The sequence below is a fragment of the Myotis yumanensis genome, unplaced genomic scaffold (assembly GCF_028538775.1).
Source record: "Myotis yumanensis isolate MYYU_CA2020_CCGP unplaced genomic scaffold, mMyoYum1.0.hap1 SCAF_12, whole genome shotgun sequence".
Classification (NCBI taxonomy): Eukaryota; Metazoa; Chordata; class Mammalia; order Chiroptera; family Vespertilionidae; genus Myotis; species Myotis yumanensis.
In genome coordinates this window covers 33,487,322-33,504,103 of record NW_027223763.1, presented here as the reverse complement: position 1 = coordinate 33,504,103, position 16,782 = coordinate 33,487,322, and the positions used below count along the sequence as shown (strand labels likewise).

The following is a 16,782-nucleotide window of genomic DNA, read 5'->3' as shown; positions in this document are numbered from 1 at the left end:
AGTTTAGTGCTTACACCTCTCTCTCACTGTGTCATCCAGAAGCCTCAAGGTTCTGTATTATCACTATTGCTTGATGTAATACAAAACGATAAGGTTTAACAAGAGATAGCACTTGCTAAGTACTTACTATGTGCCAGGTACTCTTCTAAGAGTTTCCATGGACCATCACTACCTCTCCATTTACAGATGAGACATCTGGGGCTCAGGAGTTAAACACCCAGCGAATAACAGGAGGGCAGTGTGCAGTGGAATTCCAGAGCGAGGCCCTCGGCCTTGGCTGTGCAGCCTCCCGATGGATCAGTTCACTCTAAAATGTATCATTCTCCACAATGAACATTCTCTCTTTCACCAGGAACTGAAAAATTGAGTGGTCAAATCAGGAGTTTCCAATCCAGAGTATAAGAGCTCTGTGGCCTTTAAAAACAAGAATAGTGCTCTGGCCAATGTTGTCTGGTGGTTAGCGTGTCAGCCTGAGCACCAAAGGGCTGTGGGTTCAATTCCTGGTCAAGGGCATGTACCTGGTTTGAAGGTTCAATCCCTAGCCCCAGTCGAAGCAGGAAGTAACCAATCTATATGTCTCTTTCACATCAATGAATCTCTCTCCCTTTCCCCTTCCCTCCTCTAATAATCTATGGGAAAAAATATCCTCAGGTGAGGATGAACAAACAAAAAAAGAATGGGTGTCTTTTCATGAAGACTGACAGAAAACCACCATTTCCTCCCGATGCACTGCACAAGCTAAAATAGCAAGTTTCTTTGCATACGGCCAAAATTATATCAACTTTTGGAAACCCTGGTTATCTTCTTTTTTTTCCCCAATTTTTTTATTGTGGCAAAATATACATAACCATTGTAAACATTTTAAAGTGTGCAATTTAGTGGCATTAAATACATTCATAATGGTGTGCTACCATCACCACCATCCATCTCCAGGACTTTTTCCATCTTGTAAAATTTAAACTCTATGCCTATTAAACAATAAGTCTCCATTTTGCACCTTCCTCCTAGCCCCTGGAAACCACTATTCTACTTTTTATTATCTCCTTCTAGTCAGAAATAATGCTTGTTCTTCATAGCATTACAACGGAAGACTGGAAAATGTATTGATTTTACCACTTACTGGCTATATAACCTTATGCAAAAATGTTTAACCTCTCTGTGTCTCAATTCCAACAACTATAAAATGGGAATAGTAATAGTATCTACCTTGCAAGCATTTTAAAAGTTATTCAACATTAGATACTTAAACAGTGGCTGGCATGTGGAAAACAGTAAATGCTTATTTGCTGATGCCGTTGCTGTTACTTAAGCGCAGTTTAATTGATAGACCAGCGTCTTCCAATACATGGGACTCACGGAGAATAATAAAAGCGGTGTCTGGTGATGAAATTACTTTTCTAGAAACAAACAGAATAGCTTAGAACTAAGGCAAGAAAACAAATAACAGCAGCCAGAGATCAATACCTATTGCTATTATTTCACAGAGGAAAATCACCAGTCATTTTGCCAATAAAGCCTGAAATATAAACCTGTTTTCTGAATTCTCTTTGCCTGTCATCCTTTGAACTCCTTAGCCCTTCTCAGCCTAAGGTCAACCTACCTCTTCACCTTTTCTCTGCCTCCAGGGAAGACAGGGAAGTTTCAGTGTGTGTGCCCACCCCGGTTAGTCAGTGGCAATCTCCCAGGGCTATGAGGAGTGTTCTGAGATGGGGTGTGTGTTAGTCAAGTCTGGCAGAAAATAACCACCATGATCATTGGAGATAAGCCTTAGAACACGTATTTCTATTTTCTTTCTCTTGCTACTTGGAATATATGCTCTTTTGTTTCCTTCCTGGAAACTGATATTCCCTAAGAGAGGCAGAAACCTAAGTGTGCCAACCCAAAATCTAAATTTGTGCTTGGTTTACTACAACGGAAACCTTCCTTTCCTCAGCTCTCATTTAGACTCAAAATTCCAAAGACTACGGAAGCTGAGACCCAATCACTGATTGTACTAATGAGCTCAGGGAGCGAGGGGCACTGGAGGATGCGCCCTAGCGTGATTTGAAGGTGTCAGGAAGGTGTCTGCTGTCAGGGCTCTGACAGGGATGTGCCCAAGTCCCCTTGGGTAGCTCTCCCTTTAGTTAAACAATCATCTGACTCCCTCAGGTTACTGGAGTCCACTGTAAGGTAGGGAACTGAGCCCGCACTCACACCCACCCCACAGCAAGGCAGCTCTTTAATACCCAACAGGTGTGGAGGATAGTACATCTGCCCCTTCACCCAGTGGCCAGGACAACTCTCAGGCATGATCTACACGACTCCAGAGCTCCTCTGTGGGACTGAGCCCACATCCCCTCTGTACGACTGCCTGATTCCATAGTCTCTCATGGCCTCCTTGTATTCCCCATCCCTTCCCATCCCAACTCTCCTACAAGTCTTTTCCTAGGAACATTTCCTAATAAACCTGCCATTTTCATCTCTATTTCCTGGGGACTGGACCTAAGACAGTCTCCCTAACTCTCCACCAGAAACTGCCCTCCATGATAGTTAAGATCCTTCCCTGGAGGTTTATTCCTTTTGCTTTAGGTTTGAACCCTGCTCACTGCAAGTTCCCTGTGAGAGGTCCGAGTTTAACCAGGTTTTCAGTTTTGACAATCTAGCCTGGCCACATTTCAAGCCATTTCTTAAAACAAATTCATTTGGATTGACAGCAGCGTGAAGAAAAAGGAGTGGGAGGAAGCCACATCGAGGGGTGGAAAGCAGAAAGATAAAACCTCGAGGCCTGATTCCCTTACCTGTGATCTTGGGGGACAGGGGGACCCTAAGGTTCCTTCAGCTCTCATGTTCCACATTCTATGAACCTGAAGGATGAGAATGTTGCCAGCAAATGTTTCTTTCTTTTTAATTTGTCTAGGCCCAGCTGTGCTTAGCCCTAAGAGACTGGTTTTCTCTACCCTTTCATAGAAATAATGCATTTCTTTTGTACTTTCTAATTTTGTCTTGAGGAAAAAAGAAGGTAGGTGTGAAGTGGTGATTATTTGTGACTAAGATTGATTTTTAATTCAGTAGCTGCATACACACACACACACACACACACACTCCCAAAAGTAAACAATATCACAGTTATCTTCAAGGGTTAGGCTTCTGTTGAAACTGATTTAGCCAATGATTACAGAATAAATTACACACCTCTCTGTTATCTTTCCAAAACCCTTGGTGTCTTAGACAAGAGTAATCTCTAGCCCAGAGAAATGTAGTAAAGAACCAATGGGGCTTTAAACAAGAATGAATGTGCCCTGCCCAAAAAAAGAGATTCTTTCTTCCCTCAGGAGTAACCAGATTCAAAACTGATCACTTCTCATCATAGCCCTGAAAAGATGGCCTGATTCTCACATTACAGCTGGACAAAGCCCTGAGTAACTCAGTCTCTGCGTTATCTAGCCAGTTCATGCCATTTCTGGGTCCTGTGGCTTTGCTGGGGGCGCGGGGGGGGAGGGGGGGGGGAGAATGCCATCTGAATGAGTGCAGCCCTAAGAGTGCTCTGGATAGAAAAGTTAGAGCTAGGCCTGGTTATTTAGCTCCAGTAACAATGGTTTCCACTCCAGTTTCAATTAAACCTTCTACACACCGCAACAACATCTGGAGATCAGGCACACTCAAAAGTTATTGTCCTTTTGGAAGTCAGTCTATGTAAAAAAAGAAAAAACCATTCATTGCTTTTTGTGGAGTGTGTTTTACTCTTTCAGCCATAAATGCTTTTGTATTCTAGATTCTCAGTGATGAGCAACATAGAAGCAATAACCAGGAGAAGAAATACTGTAAGAAACACAACCGGAAACAGGAAGCCTAGGAAAGCATTAAGCACCATAATTTTTCTAAAGGACCAGACAATAAATATTTCAGGCTTTGTGGTCAACGTGATCTCTATCAGAACCACTCAACTCTGCTACTGGTGCACATAAGCAGCCACAGATAACTCATAAATAGAAGTGGTGTGTTCCAATAAAACTTTATTTACAAAAATGGATAGGGCAAGGAGCAGCCTGACACTTGTGTTCCAATCCCTGGCTCTACATCCAAGAAGTCCTTACTGTACACTTCAAGAAAAAAATAGTGGTAGTGGTTATAAAAATAGTCACTGCTATTTATTTAAAGTACACTAGGAAACCAAAGGCAATCATAAGGAAATTATACAATTCCTTCAAGCTTATTACAGTGGAATTTGTAACATTTGCTATCAAGCCATATAAATTTAACAGTGTCACCCAACTGTTCCAAGGTCAAAGGTCTCTTAGTTGCTAGATTCATGGACCTTCACAAACTCTTTAAAGCACAGAAGAGTAAAAAGACCGGTGACATATGTTGATAATATTGAATAATCCATTTAAAGAACAATCCTATAGCATAGGTACTAATAGTATCCCCATTTTTCAGATTAAAAAATTGAGGCCTGGGTTAAAGAGCTTGCTCAAAGTCATACAACCAGCAAGCGACAGGGACAGGATTTGTCTCAGTCTTCCTGGTGTCAAAGCTCTTGGCAATAGTGTCCTCTGATCCTCCTTCCTTCTTGATGTTTGAAACTGGAACCATTCCCCTTTATTAAGTGAATAACTACCCTAATGTCTCTCTCTCTCCTCATACTATGCTTCCTTCTCTGTATGATCCTGGCCAGTCTCCTTTGCAGGTTTCTCCTTCTGGACCATCCTTTAAAATATGGATATTGTTTAGCTTTCAGATTCTCCTCTCCCTCTATACTCTCTTCATTTCTTTGATCTATTCTCAGGGCTTTGAAGTACTGACGGCCTTAGGGGTTCCCAAGTCTCTATCTGTGGCCTAACCCTCCTCATTAAGCTTCAGACCCAACTGAACATCACCACCTCAGCATCTCACAGGCAGCCCAAACTCACTATGTCCAAAACTCACCACCTCTCCCCAAAATCCACTCTCTTTTACAATTTATCTGGTAAGTGGTTCCATTTGCACTTGGAGCCCAAAGTGGCCATGTAGGAAGTTCAAACACCCTGCTGGACAGGCCGTGTGGAAAGACCCTGAAACCACATACACAGGGAACCTCCCCCTTCCCCTGCCACATCCCACTGTCCAGCCCCATCAAGGCACCTGGCATATGAAGACGTGTTGGTCTGTGGCCATACCACCCTGAACGTGCCAGATCTTGTCTGAAGATGTGTGAGACCCCCAGATCAGGCCAGCCACCAGCTGAACGTTACTGAGGGAGCCCCATCAACACCATGTGGAGCAGAATAATCACCGAGCTGAGTCCTGCTCAAACTCCCGACTCACAAAATCCTGAGATACAATAACATTGTGTTGTTTTGAGCCACTGAGTTTTGGGGATACTTGTTACACAGCAAGAGATACATACCTAGAACTCCCACTCCTTGATATGAACTGAATATTTGTGATCCCCCCAAAATTCACATATAAAAGCCCAAACCCCCAATGTGATAATATTTAGAGGTGGTGGGGGGGGGTCTTTGGGAGGTAATTAGATTTTAAAAAGTCCTTAGGGTGAGGATTAGTGCCCTTTAAGAAAGAGGGAGGGAAACCAGAGCATAAGCACTTGCTTCCTGCCCCAGCACCTCACTCCCAATGACTTGTGAGGACACAGAGAGAAGGCAGCCGTCTGCAAGCCAGAAAGAGAGTCCTTACCAGGATACAAATCTGTCTGCACTTTGATCTTGGACTTCCCAGCCTCTAGAAATGTGAGGAAATAAATGTCCTTTTAAGCTACCCTGTCTATGGTGTTTTCTCTTAGCAGCCCAAACTAAGATGCTCATTATTAACCTCCATGCAGCTAACACACAATTACAACTGAACCTTTGGAAGGTCTGCTGGAGCATGGGTGAAAAGAAATAGAAGTGTGCTTCAGATTGTCACTTCCTAATGTGCACCGTTTTTATTCCTCCCAAGTTATACATCCTCGTCGCATTCTAGTCTTTTTTCCAGCTCGACTTAAAAACTGTATTTAAAGCTATTTTGAAACTTCCAGACCTGCTAGTCTCTGGTCAGCTCTGATGTTCTTGCCCGCTGGACTTTTGCCTCTGGCAAGTGCTTCTCTCGATAATGATGACATTTAACCCTTATCTCCCTAATTAATTTCTGTCTTCATCTAAACCAGTGGTTCTCAACCTTCCTAATGCCGCGACCCTTTAATACAGTTCCTCATGTTGTGGTGACCCCCAATTTCATTGTTACAAATTGAACATAATTAAAACATAGTGATTAATCACAAAAACAATATGTAATTATATATGTGTTTTCTGATGGTTTTAGGCGACCCCTGTGAAACGGTCGTTCGACCCTCAAAGGGGTCGCGACCCACAGGTTGAGAACCGCTGATAAACCAAGCCCAGAAGGTTCTCACCAAGAAGGGAAACCATCCTGCCTTGGGTATCCTTTTTTTCCCTAACTCAGAGATAAAATGGCGTTTTCCCAGCCCCACTTATTCTTATGTCTGTCTTTTGGCCCAAATAATATAACCAGTTCACATGTTTGCTCCTCCAACCACTAAGATTATGACATCCCAGTGAGCTAAGGGACTCCAGACTGCAACCTGTCTGTACCAGGCATCCCATCCTTTCCAAGCGAGGGAATGGGGTATAGACAGAGTCCGTTATGAGCAACCATTTTAGTTTAGCACAAAATTCTGCTTTCTGCTGAAGGAATATGACAATTTCCCCAAATCTGGCAGTGCTCATAGCCTGGGCCACAACTGAAACACTAGACAGTGTATCCAACTTTCAAGCTACTGTGATAGCGCTTTGTTCCTTGTAACTTGAGTGCCCAAAGTCCTTTCCCACAAAGCCAAGTTACTGGTCCATACCTCCCAAAACAGGTTTTTAAGCTGTCTTGATTTTTTAATACCTCCTGAAACTTAAAAACAAAAGAGGACTCGCTAAGCAGACAAATTCATGACCAGTGACTTGAGGCAGCAGTCCAACCCTTTTCAGAGTAGGGCTGCCCTAAATCTTAGGCACCACTCTCACTCCTAGTTACAAGCATCTGTGAAGCAATTGTCCCTGGGAGCAGAGAGCAGCCTTTCGATGGCAGGAGCAGCTGGTGGAAAATAATGCTGTCTGGCTTCTTGGCACCATCCCCAGAGTGAAACCTCAAGTCACTGGGCCTGTTTTTACTCCATTCCATGGCTTTCCCAAAGGTGCCTCTAGAAAAAGCAAACTGCTCTAACACAGAAAAGGTCTCCTCCCATTAGAAAGAAAACTCTCCGCTAGGCTTCCTAGTCCTTTCTGGCTGCAACACAAAAACCTCAGGGTCAGCTCTATTGGGGGAGGGAGTTGCAGAGTTCAGCATGTGCTTGCATCCATGGTTGCCCAGGTCATGCTATCAGAAAGCATGTCCTAACAACACAGAGTGCTTGAGGAGATTGTCCAAGAAGTGTGGATTTCCAAAGTGAATTTGTCATCTTTAGTGACACTAACGTAAGTGGGTTAAACAGATGTTTAAAATGGGAAAGCTAAAATCAAAAGCACTGGGTCCAATCTGCCTGTAAACTGTAACCAACTACCTACAACCAAGACAGTCCTCCTCTGGCTGAGCTGACGGTGGGATCCTCAGTTCTAAGGCACTGCGGGCGACCTCCAGCAGAGTATGGGGGAAACGGAAAGGGTGAACGAACAAGGAGAGAAAGAAATTCAGAGCAAGGGCCATAGAAACTTGGAATTATGAAATCCAACTATTTCAAAACTTCAACTTTCTAAAGAGAAGTTATTCAAACACCTGAGCAAGGTGATTGGAAAAAATTTGCTACATCTAAGAAGAAAATACCTGGACTTAAGCCAAGTACTAACTTTTTCTTCTGGAATTATTTCTTACAAGACTTCTAAACTTAGAGTCCCAGCTTTCTCGATAGTAAAATGAAGAGAATACCAACCCTCATCGTCTGCAATTAAGAGGACATGAGTTCTTCAGAAGACAAATGTGATGGAAACTCAAGGGGATTTTTATTGACCAGTATTCAATCTGCCCCTCCCTACCTCAAATTTAAAAAATGGAAATTCTGGGCCCTTACCATTAAAAGAGTAAAAGATAGTCATCGTTTACTGACCCAGTCCTCACCCCTCTCAGAGCATATGGTGCATGAGACATCTTGTCAAACATATGGTGTTCCAAATGAGAGAGTGCTAAATATTGAATATTCCACAATGGTTTTCCATAAGCCAAGTTGCGAAGGCTTGTAGGCAAACCACCAACTCCCACAGCAGAGGTAAATTCCACTTCAGCTTTTCTAACGAATCAGATTTTCTCTGTTGACTAGTTTTCTATCCAAATAATTCATTGGTTTGTATTTTCCATTGAGAAGTACATGAACTGCTAAAAAAAAAAATGCTGGTCGATCAATTTCTGCTGAAAACTCTCATATCAGAGTGTCTGTTCCTTTGAGTCCATTTTTCTAATGAGCCAAGGGTCACTTTCCCTCATCTCTCCCGAAGATCATAATAATGGCCACCCTGCCTTTAAGTGAAGTTATTAGCATTTCTAGGTTTTAACTTGTTAATCATGGCCTTATTTCCTCATCATTTGCCTCACCTAGCCAATACATAGCAATAATAGTAATTAATAAAAATAAATACCATGTACTCAGGATTTACCATTTATTAAGCATTTGTATAACTTTTCTCTAACTCCCATATCAACCCTACATGTAGGTATTGTTATCTGTTTTAACAATCAGGACAGAGAGGATCAGTCACTTGATCAACATAACACAGCTTATTAACCAGCAGAGATGTGATTTAATTCATATATTTCTGAGTGCAAAGTCTATGCATTTTCGTGCAGCAACTGTTCAGAAACCTATGTGGAATCTATGCTCACATTGTAGCCTCAAAATCAAAAGGCTATATAATAGTTGTGTGATTCGGGGGAAAAACAGAACGATTCAGACAGCCCCCGAAGCAACTGAATGGCTACATCAGATTAAGACAGTTTGTTTTGGGGGTCATGATCCACATTTTTTCCACTAATCTACTACCCATTTCTGAACACTAAAAAATAAACTAAACCAAGTCAAAATATAAAGAACAATGAAGCACATCAACCTAAAGACTTCTTTTTTTTAACTTAAAAAAATAATTTCAAACCAATGGAAAACTTGCAAAGATGGTATAAGTATAACCTTCACCCATCCTCCCCAATGTTAGCATCTTATATAACCACAGTACAATAGAGTCAAAATTTAAAAACTAATGCTAACACAATACTATTAAGTAACATGAAGACTTAAACCAATTTGACCACTAATGACACCTCTCTCTGCTCCAGAATCCAATCCTGGACCCGACCTTGCCATAGAGGCATCTCTCTAAATTGTGAGCTTCCCAGTCTTTCCTTGCCTTTCATGACCTGAACACTTTTGAAGAATATTGGTAAGTCACGTTGGAGACTGTCTCTCACTGCAGTTTGTCTGATGTTTTCTCAGAGTTTGAATGAGGTTATACACTCTTGGGAAGAACATTGTAAAGACTGTGCCCTTCCCAGTGCATGATATCAGGAGGTAGGTGCTGTTGGTACATCTTTTTACTGGAGATGTTAGCCTTGCCGGCTTGGTTAAAATGTTGTCTGCCAGGTTTCTCCACTGTAGAGTTATCTTTTCCCCCTTGTTATTAACAAATATGAGGGGAGGCATATTCTTTGAGACAAGTTTCTCCTCAAGCTTCTGTCCACTAATTTTAGCTTTCATCCACAGACCTTGCCCACAATTATTATTGTGGTGTTCTACCATCAGTTTCCAATTTCTATCATTCCTTGTACATTTGTTAATTTCAATTCTTCTGTAAGGACGAGCTGCCCCATCTCCCTCTTTTTATTTATGCAGTTATTTTGTTTATATCATTATGGACTCGTGGATCTTTCTTTTATTCCAGGGATTATAATTCCACACTATTGTTATTTATTTTTGCTGCTCCTATTGTTCCAGGTTGGGCCACTGAAGTTCTTTCAGGTTGGCTCTGTGCCTTTCCTAGGGCCCTACCTTTTAGCTTTATGAGCACGTCCTTACTTTCTGGCAGCACAAGATGCTTCAGAGTCATCTTGTGGTTTCCCTATGCCAGGCCTAGAATCAGCCATTTCTGCAAGGAGCCCTAGTTCCTTTTATCGGAGAATGTATTAGAAACCAAGATCTAGGAGCTAGGTGTGCTCATTGCTACTGTGATGTCACTGCTTTGAGGCCATCTCGGTGGACAGAACCTATAAATATATGTATGCGTACTAGCCCACATATATACACACTTATATTTATTTCTATATCTATCTATGCATGTTTTTTAAAAAATCATGAGTTCATATTGATGTCTCTAACTCCAATTCTAAACGCTTCTCTTATGTTTTATTCCCTATCTCCCCAATGAGAGGGTGAAGAGAAATGAAAAGGGCTAATGCATTTAAGTCATTTCCAGCTATTGTCTAGGACTCTAGGCAATGGGTCAGCAAACTATGGCCAAACGCCTATTTTTTGTAAAACACTTTTACTGGGAAAAAAGGGTTTTTTTGGAACACAGCCACATCCATTACTTTGGATATTATCTATGGCTGCTTTCCATAATTGAGAGAATAATTGAGTAATTACGACAGAGGCTGTGTAGGTCACAAAGCTGAAAATATTTTCAATATGGGCCTTTACAGAAAAAGGTTACAGATCCCCCATCTAGACTGCGTTTCAAATTTTCATGTGAGAGATGAAATGGAAAGAAAATGGGTTAAAATCCCATCCTTCCTCCAACAATTCCTAGCTATGTGGCCTTCGGCAAGCCACTGACCCCTTCTGTACCTCAGTTTCCCTCTTCCTTGCAGTGTTTTAGGGGAGACTAGAGACCATGTGAGTAAAATTTCTGACACATTATAGATGTTCAACTAATGGTAATTAGAATGACTTCTATAGGTTGACTGTTTATAATTTAAAATGGGATTTTGCACACACACATACCCAAACTATTTTCAGTGGTGGTTAGATGATTAATAGAGTGCACAGAATCTGTTTGGCATATAGGGGTTAGAGTTTAAACCATAACCCTTAACTCAAATACTCACTCCATCACTTACTAGCTGTGAGACCTTGGATGAATAACAATGTCTTTGAGCCTGTTTCTCCATATAAGGATAATATCTTCATAATAGGCCATTAGACATTATGTCTATATGTCTTTATGCCATGGTCCCCAACACTAAAAGAAGACCAAAGCTGGGATGGCGGTATCAAAAGTAGCCTCAGGATGTATTAGAATCCCTGTTCCTGGCCCTTAACCCAGGATTCTGATTCAGGAGATATAGAATAGGGTCCACACTAAGCATGTTCACAACACCTAAGGGGATTTTGTTGCAGGGCCAGGTCTGGGAACCACTGTTAATCAGTAGTAAATGCCACACAAATCCTCTCTGTGATCTCATGTCAGCCCTACATCCGCATCCTGCCTTGCTCTCACTCAGATAAATGCTAGGCCCATTAAAGGGCTCCTGCAAGTGCCACAGGAAAGCAAAACCTCCTTCTTCTGAGCCACAACACTGTATCCCTTTATAGGAGATTAGGTCCTACTGGACTCCAAGAGCCTAGTAAGATTCTCCACGTTTCAGAAGAAAATCCAGTCTATCCCTCAAACATCCTCCTCCCTCATTGCTTCTCATTGCATTAAGTCAGTAAACACAAAATCAAGGACCAGGGAGATGGCCAGGGACACTGGTAAGAAGAAAAGAAAATTAAACAAGTCTGAGGGGCCCTGTCCTCCTATCCCTGCCCACCCCCAGCTGAGCCTCTCCTAGATGGCCCTGGTTGACAGTGTGACAGGGTAACAAGCAGATAAAGAGCCTCCTAACCCATATCTTGGATCCACAGCAGCGGTGTGGAAGGGGAATCCCCAGGTAGTGGGAGCTGAGGTAGAGATTCCTGGGGCCTTTGGATGTGAGAAGCATACATCACTGTGACTGACACATCCCATGCCTGAACACAATTAGGCTGGTACACTACTCCAAAGACAAGACTCCCCTGCCCACTCTTAAGCATCAACAGAAGCCAGAAAGAACAGGTGTGTCTAAGAGGAAGAATACAATGAAGGCTGTCAAATATAGTGGGTCCCAAGGAGCGGCTTTCAAAGTATCTTAACCCTTCATCTGCCAAAGATTTTTAAACTGAGGGGATATAAAATTAAAGTGTACATTTCAGTGGCATTTCGTATATTCACCATGTTGTATAGCCACCACCTATCAAGTTCCAAATGTTTTCATTATCCCAAAAGAAAACCTTGTACCCATTACGCAGTCTCCCGTGTACCAGTAGCTTTTTGTAGTGAGACGTTTTGAAGGGCACAGGAACATTTTGTCTTCAACCAGGTGGGAGCAACTCCTGAAAAGGTCTAAGTAGGTGTTCTCTTCTCTTGCCCAACCAGTCCAGTGGGATCTCTCCTCTCCTCTCCTCTCCTCTCCTCTCCTCTCCTCTCCTCTCCTCTCCTCTCTCTCTCTCTCTCTCTCTCTCTCTCTCACACACACACACACACACACACACACCCCAGACTGGTCAGTTTCATGTGGTCAACCATCAGTAACCATGAGAACAAGAATGCATCACGATTGTTCTGAGAGGAAACTCTTTAGCACCCCACAGCCTGAGTGACTCCCCCAAATGTGTCCCGACAGAGGTCAGCTCTTACCCGCTGCTTCTCTGGGTCCACGTAACGAATGCCGAAGTAGTCCTTCTCCAGCAAGCTGTAGTAGTTGCAGATGTGGTCAATAAGAAACTGCCCTTTGGTCTCCCTCTGCAAAGGAAACACATTGACTTTTCAGCCAAAGCTCACCTTGTGCATCCATGCTAACATGTGTCAATTCACCCCGATAGGTCTGTGCTTAGAGAATGGATCCATTCACTCTAGTTCCTGCAGCTGAGGCTTCCAAACTCGACCTAAAATCTGCAGTGAGAAATACATTACACACACACACACACACACACAACCAAAGGAACACCATGAGCCATTACACACAAACACACCTCAAAGGAACACCGTACATGCAGAGCACTCTAATTTGTTCTATCTTATTAAATTATATGCCATTTAATTTTTTCTAATGATATTTATGATTCATAACAATGATTTCACAACTCAATACCTAGTGGAAACGCATAGTTTGCAAATCCACATATCATGCACCTGACTGCTCCAACTGCTCTGTGGGTATTCATTCCTCCATATCCTGTGGGATAGGTCTCCATTTCACGTTTGAAGAAAGGGAGGCACGGACAGGCTCGGCGGCTTGCTCAAAGTCACACATCTATAGAGCAAGGCAGGATTTGCTCCAGAACACCGAACTGTAGAGCCTGGGCTCCTACTGTGCCATTTCCTCTCCCCAGAGCATTGGTGAGTCTGCTGAGACTCTGCTAGAAGGCAGGGTCTGCATGGCAGAGAAACGCAATGAATGGCATCGGACAGAACATGCCTCACAGCCATCTTACCACATCCATGAATCAACACAGAAATGCACTGTGGGAGATGGCAGGGAGCCCAGGGCTGGGGTTCAAACAAGCCCGGGTGACCTTGGCAAACTCCTCAGCAGTAAAATAAGTTGGTTGGACCAGATGATTTCTAAGTTGCTTAGATTGTTTTTCCTTCTAGAATACTATGAGTGAGAGCTGTGTCAGCCAGCCAAACCTGATTTAGATAAGTACTATGACAACAAAACCTTTTTAACAGCAAAGACTCTTCCAAGCCCTCATCAGGATATTTGATAAGATAAATTTCTGCTTCAATCAAAGTTGCTGACAGACCCATGGAATGTTTGGGGGACGGAATGTGACCTATAAGAATAAATGAAGAAACATTAAGTGAGCCTCTCCTCCAAATCCACTAAAAGTAATTTTGGAAGATCAGTATGGTCCGTGTTACATGGTTATCTTTTCATTAGAAAGTAGTACCATCAGCTTGGGAAATGGATGAAAAAGCCACTTGCTGGCCTTGGATGCACCACACTGAATGAAAGACTGGGGCTTTTAAACCCAGATGGTGAAATGAAACCTCAATTTTCCTGAAATCACTTTGAGTTTAATTTCGAATGAACCTTGAGCCTTTACTTCCTTTCTGAGAGAACCCATTTGATGTAGCCCCAAAGTAACAAAACGTCAAAAGGAAATGTGCTTTTAGATTTCTGTAATTGTTTTTAAGGCAGGAGGCCCAAATGACCAACTATAATGACAGCGAAAGCCAATGCCCAGAATATAACAAATGGATTTAGTCCCTTTCACAGGTTTATTCTGTAACCCATCCATTTTAAAGAGGCTGCTGCAGGATTAAATCACTGGGCACAACCCGAGCTCATCATTTCATGATGGGTTGTCAAAAGCTTTCTGCAGCATTGACTATGGTGAACTACCCCCACTATATGCGAGACCACAAGGTCTGTGGGTCAAGGCAATGCCGTGCAGTGAGTTGGGATTAAGCAGACCTTGAATTTGCATGACAGCTACTACTAGCATTCTGCCCTGAAGATGTATTGCAAAGCACCACAAAGATCTTTTTTAATAATTAAACACAACAACCAATACACACTCTCTGGCAATATCCCCTTAAACTACCTAAGACCCTTGAGAGAAGGAGATGCCACTGCAGACAATGTGGCGACTGCAGGGTGAAAGTGTGGCTGAAGCAGGGATCATGCCTTCCACAAAGCAAGTGAGGCCAGTTCCCACTCCCAGGCCACCAGGTGGGTTCCAGGCTCATTCCTCAAAGCACCTCCCGCAGACCAGCAAGCCCCAGAGCAGCGGCTCAGCATCCCCTGGAGGGAGCTTGTTAGAAGCAGAATCTCAGGCACTGCCCCAGACCTACCGAACCTAACCTGCATTTTAGTAAGATCCTCCGATTAGTCGCACGCTCATCCCAGTTTAAGCAGCACTGGTCTAGGAGAAGACCCATGACCTTGGAGAAGTGCAAAAATTGTGCCTGTCTCCAGAAGTCACTAGGAAAACAAAAGCCATTTTTCCGTTTGAGTTTTGAGTTGAAGTATAGTCTTTCCCTACCTTGAGAACACAAACTGCTCCTGCATCCACAGGCTGCCAGCCAACCTCGTCATCCTGAGACGCTTCGTGTCTCTGCACTAAGCCAAGGCACCAGCTCACAGCCTCACATTCCATTCTGCTCTGTTCCACTCCTGCCTGGAAATCCGGACCATGTTCTTAAGCCATTTAACTTCTTACTATTGGCATTTCTGTGCACTAAACCCAGGTCTTGCACTAAACAAAAGGCCACCCAGGCCCAATCCGAGGACTAGTTGTGCTCGCTCAGGGCCAGGTGTGTGAAGGTCAGAAGTCCATCTGCCAGCCCCCGCCTCCCCCCACCTCACTGCAGGGGAGGGGCTTGGAGGAGAACACTGGTTCTGCCCCCACCTCCTACCCCTTCACCACTAGTGAACTGACGCAAACCCTCCACTTGCTTCCTCCTGAGGTTTCTAGTGTGGAGGCCATTGTCTACCACCCTGTTCTGGTACTTAAGCCAGTGCCTGGCACACTGGATGTTCCTGAATGAATTAATGCAGCACTGCTTTCTCTCATGGAAAACCTGGGGTGTGGGACCTAACAGCGTGCCTCAGGCAAGACAGTCAAGTCCTTCTATTGGAGGTTCCTCAAACATAGTGGAATTAGCCAACTTTCACCGAAATCCTGCAAGGTCTATGGGGAGAAATGGTAATCAAAGATTCCAAGCATAGGGACTTCTTTGTTATGTCAACATTCTGTTGATTCTCTCACAAGATAGCAGTTTCAACAGCAACTGAATAGGGAAAAGGAATCAAGCAGCTACTATAAATTCTTTAGAGCTGTTACCTAAGTTGTGTTTTATTAATTATCATATTTCTTAGACATGAGAAACAGTAGGACATAAATATGTGAGCAGGGCCTCAGAAGGATGTTATGATCCATGCCTCAGGAAAGTGCCTCAGGCATAGGCTTTTGATGCTGTCTCTAAATGAAGCTATCCAGTCTCAGAAATGTACTGACAGGGTTGATAAAAACGGTCTGCTCACCACCCACACTTAAACTTGTGTCCCTACACTGGTCCCCCACCACCTGTAGTGCACTATGACCACAAAGTCTGCAGGAGCTCCGTCCCAGCTCCCTGTCCCCTAGAGTGTGAACCCCACTGCCCACCATATTCCCACCTACCACCTTCCACGTCCTCCATTTCCCACTCCTCCATAAGCCCTGGAGGATTCTGAGTTTTCAACTTTGAGCTGAGGCAAGCTAGTGGCTTTCGAAACGGTTCCTTGAGTTTTCCTTTGAAGTGCTTGGGAGCATCATCACAGCCAGGAGACACCCTCAGTGGACACAGCTTTGAGTCGCTCTGTAAGGCTATGCAGCCACTGAGTCCTATGACCTGTGGGAGGCAGGAGAGCCTGACACAGACCAGACTTTAGGGAGGACCACTAGGATGAGGGGAACAGGCAATAGTCAGAAATAAGGAGCACAGACCCGGGATGCTGAGAATAGTTCATCCTGGGGTTGGCACTATACCCCTAGGAACCCTCTTGACAAACAGAAGTGGAACTGCCAGACCTCTTTCTGAAAATAAAGGTTCCTGCTCAAAGGGCCCCATTGCCCAACACCTTGTGCCCACAGGAGTTCTCTTGAGAAGCAGCAGTCTCCCTGGACGCACATGTAATTCATACAATTCTGGTATGAGTTAAGGGTCTCAATCCATTGACCTTCACGGGCAAAAGAATAAGAAATAGTAATGAGAAACTGGTGAACTAAATGGTTCAGCTTCTATTGTGAGGGACAAGTATTTGTTAATTTAA

General features: G+C 43.4%; 1 protein-coding gene across 2 annotated transcripts in view; it reads right to left on the bottom strand.

Moving 5' to 3' along the window:
• FRMD3 (FERM domain containing 3) overlaps positions 1 to 16,782 on the bottom strand; it is a 237,131-nt gene that overhangs the window by 98,892 nt on the left and 121,457 nt on the right. For both annotated transcript variants that reach the window (XM_070431443.1, XM_070431444.1), the window contains exon 2: positions 12,657 to 12,761. In XM_070431443.1, coding sequence (XP_070287544.1) covers positions 12,657 to 12,761 — 105 coding nt within the window. The remainder of the gene's footprint in view (positions 1 to 12,656; positions 12,762 to 16,782) is intronic.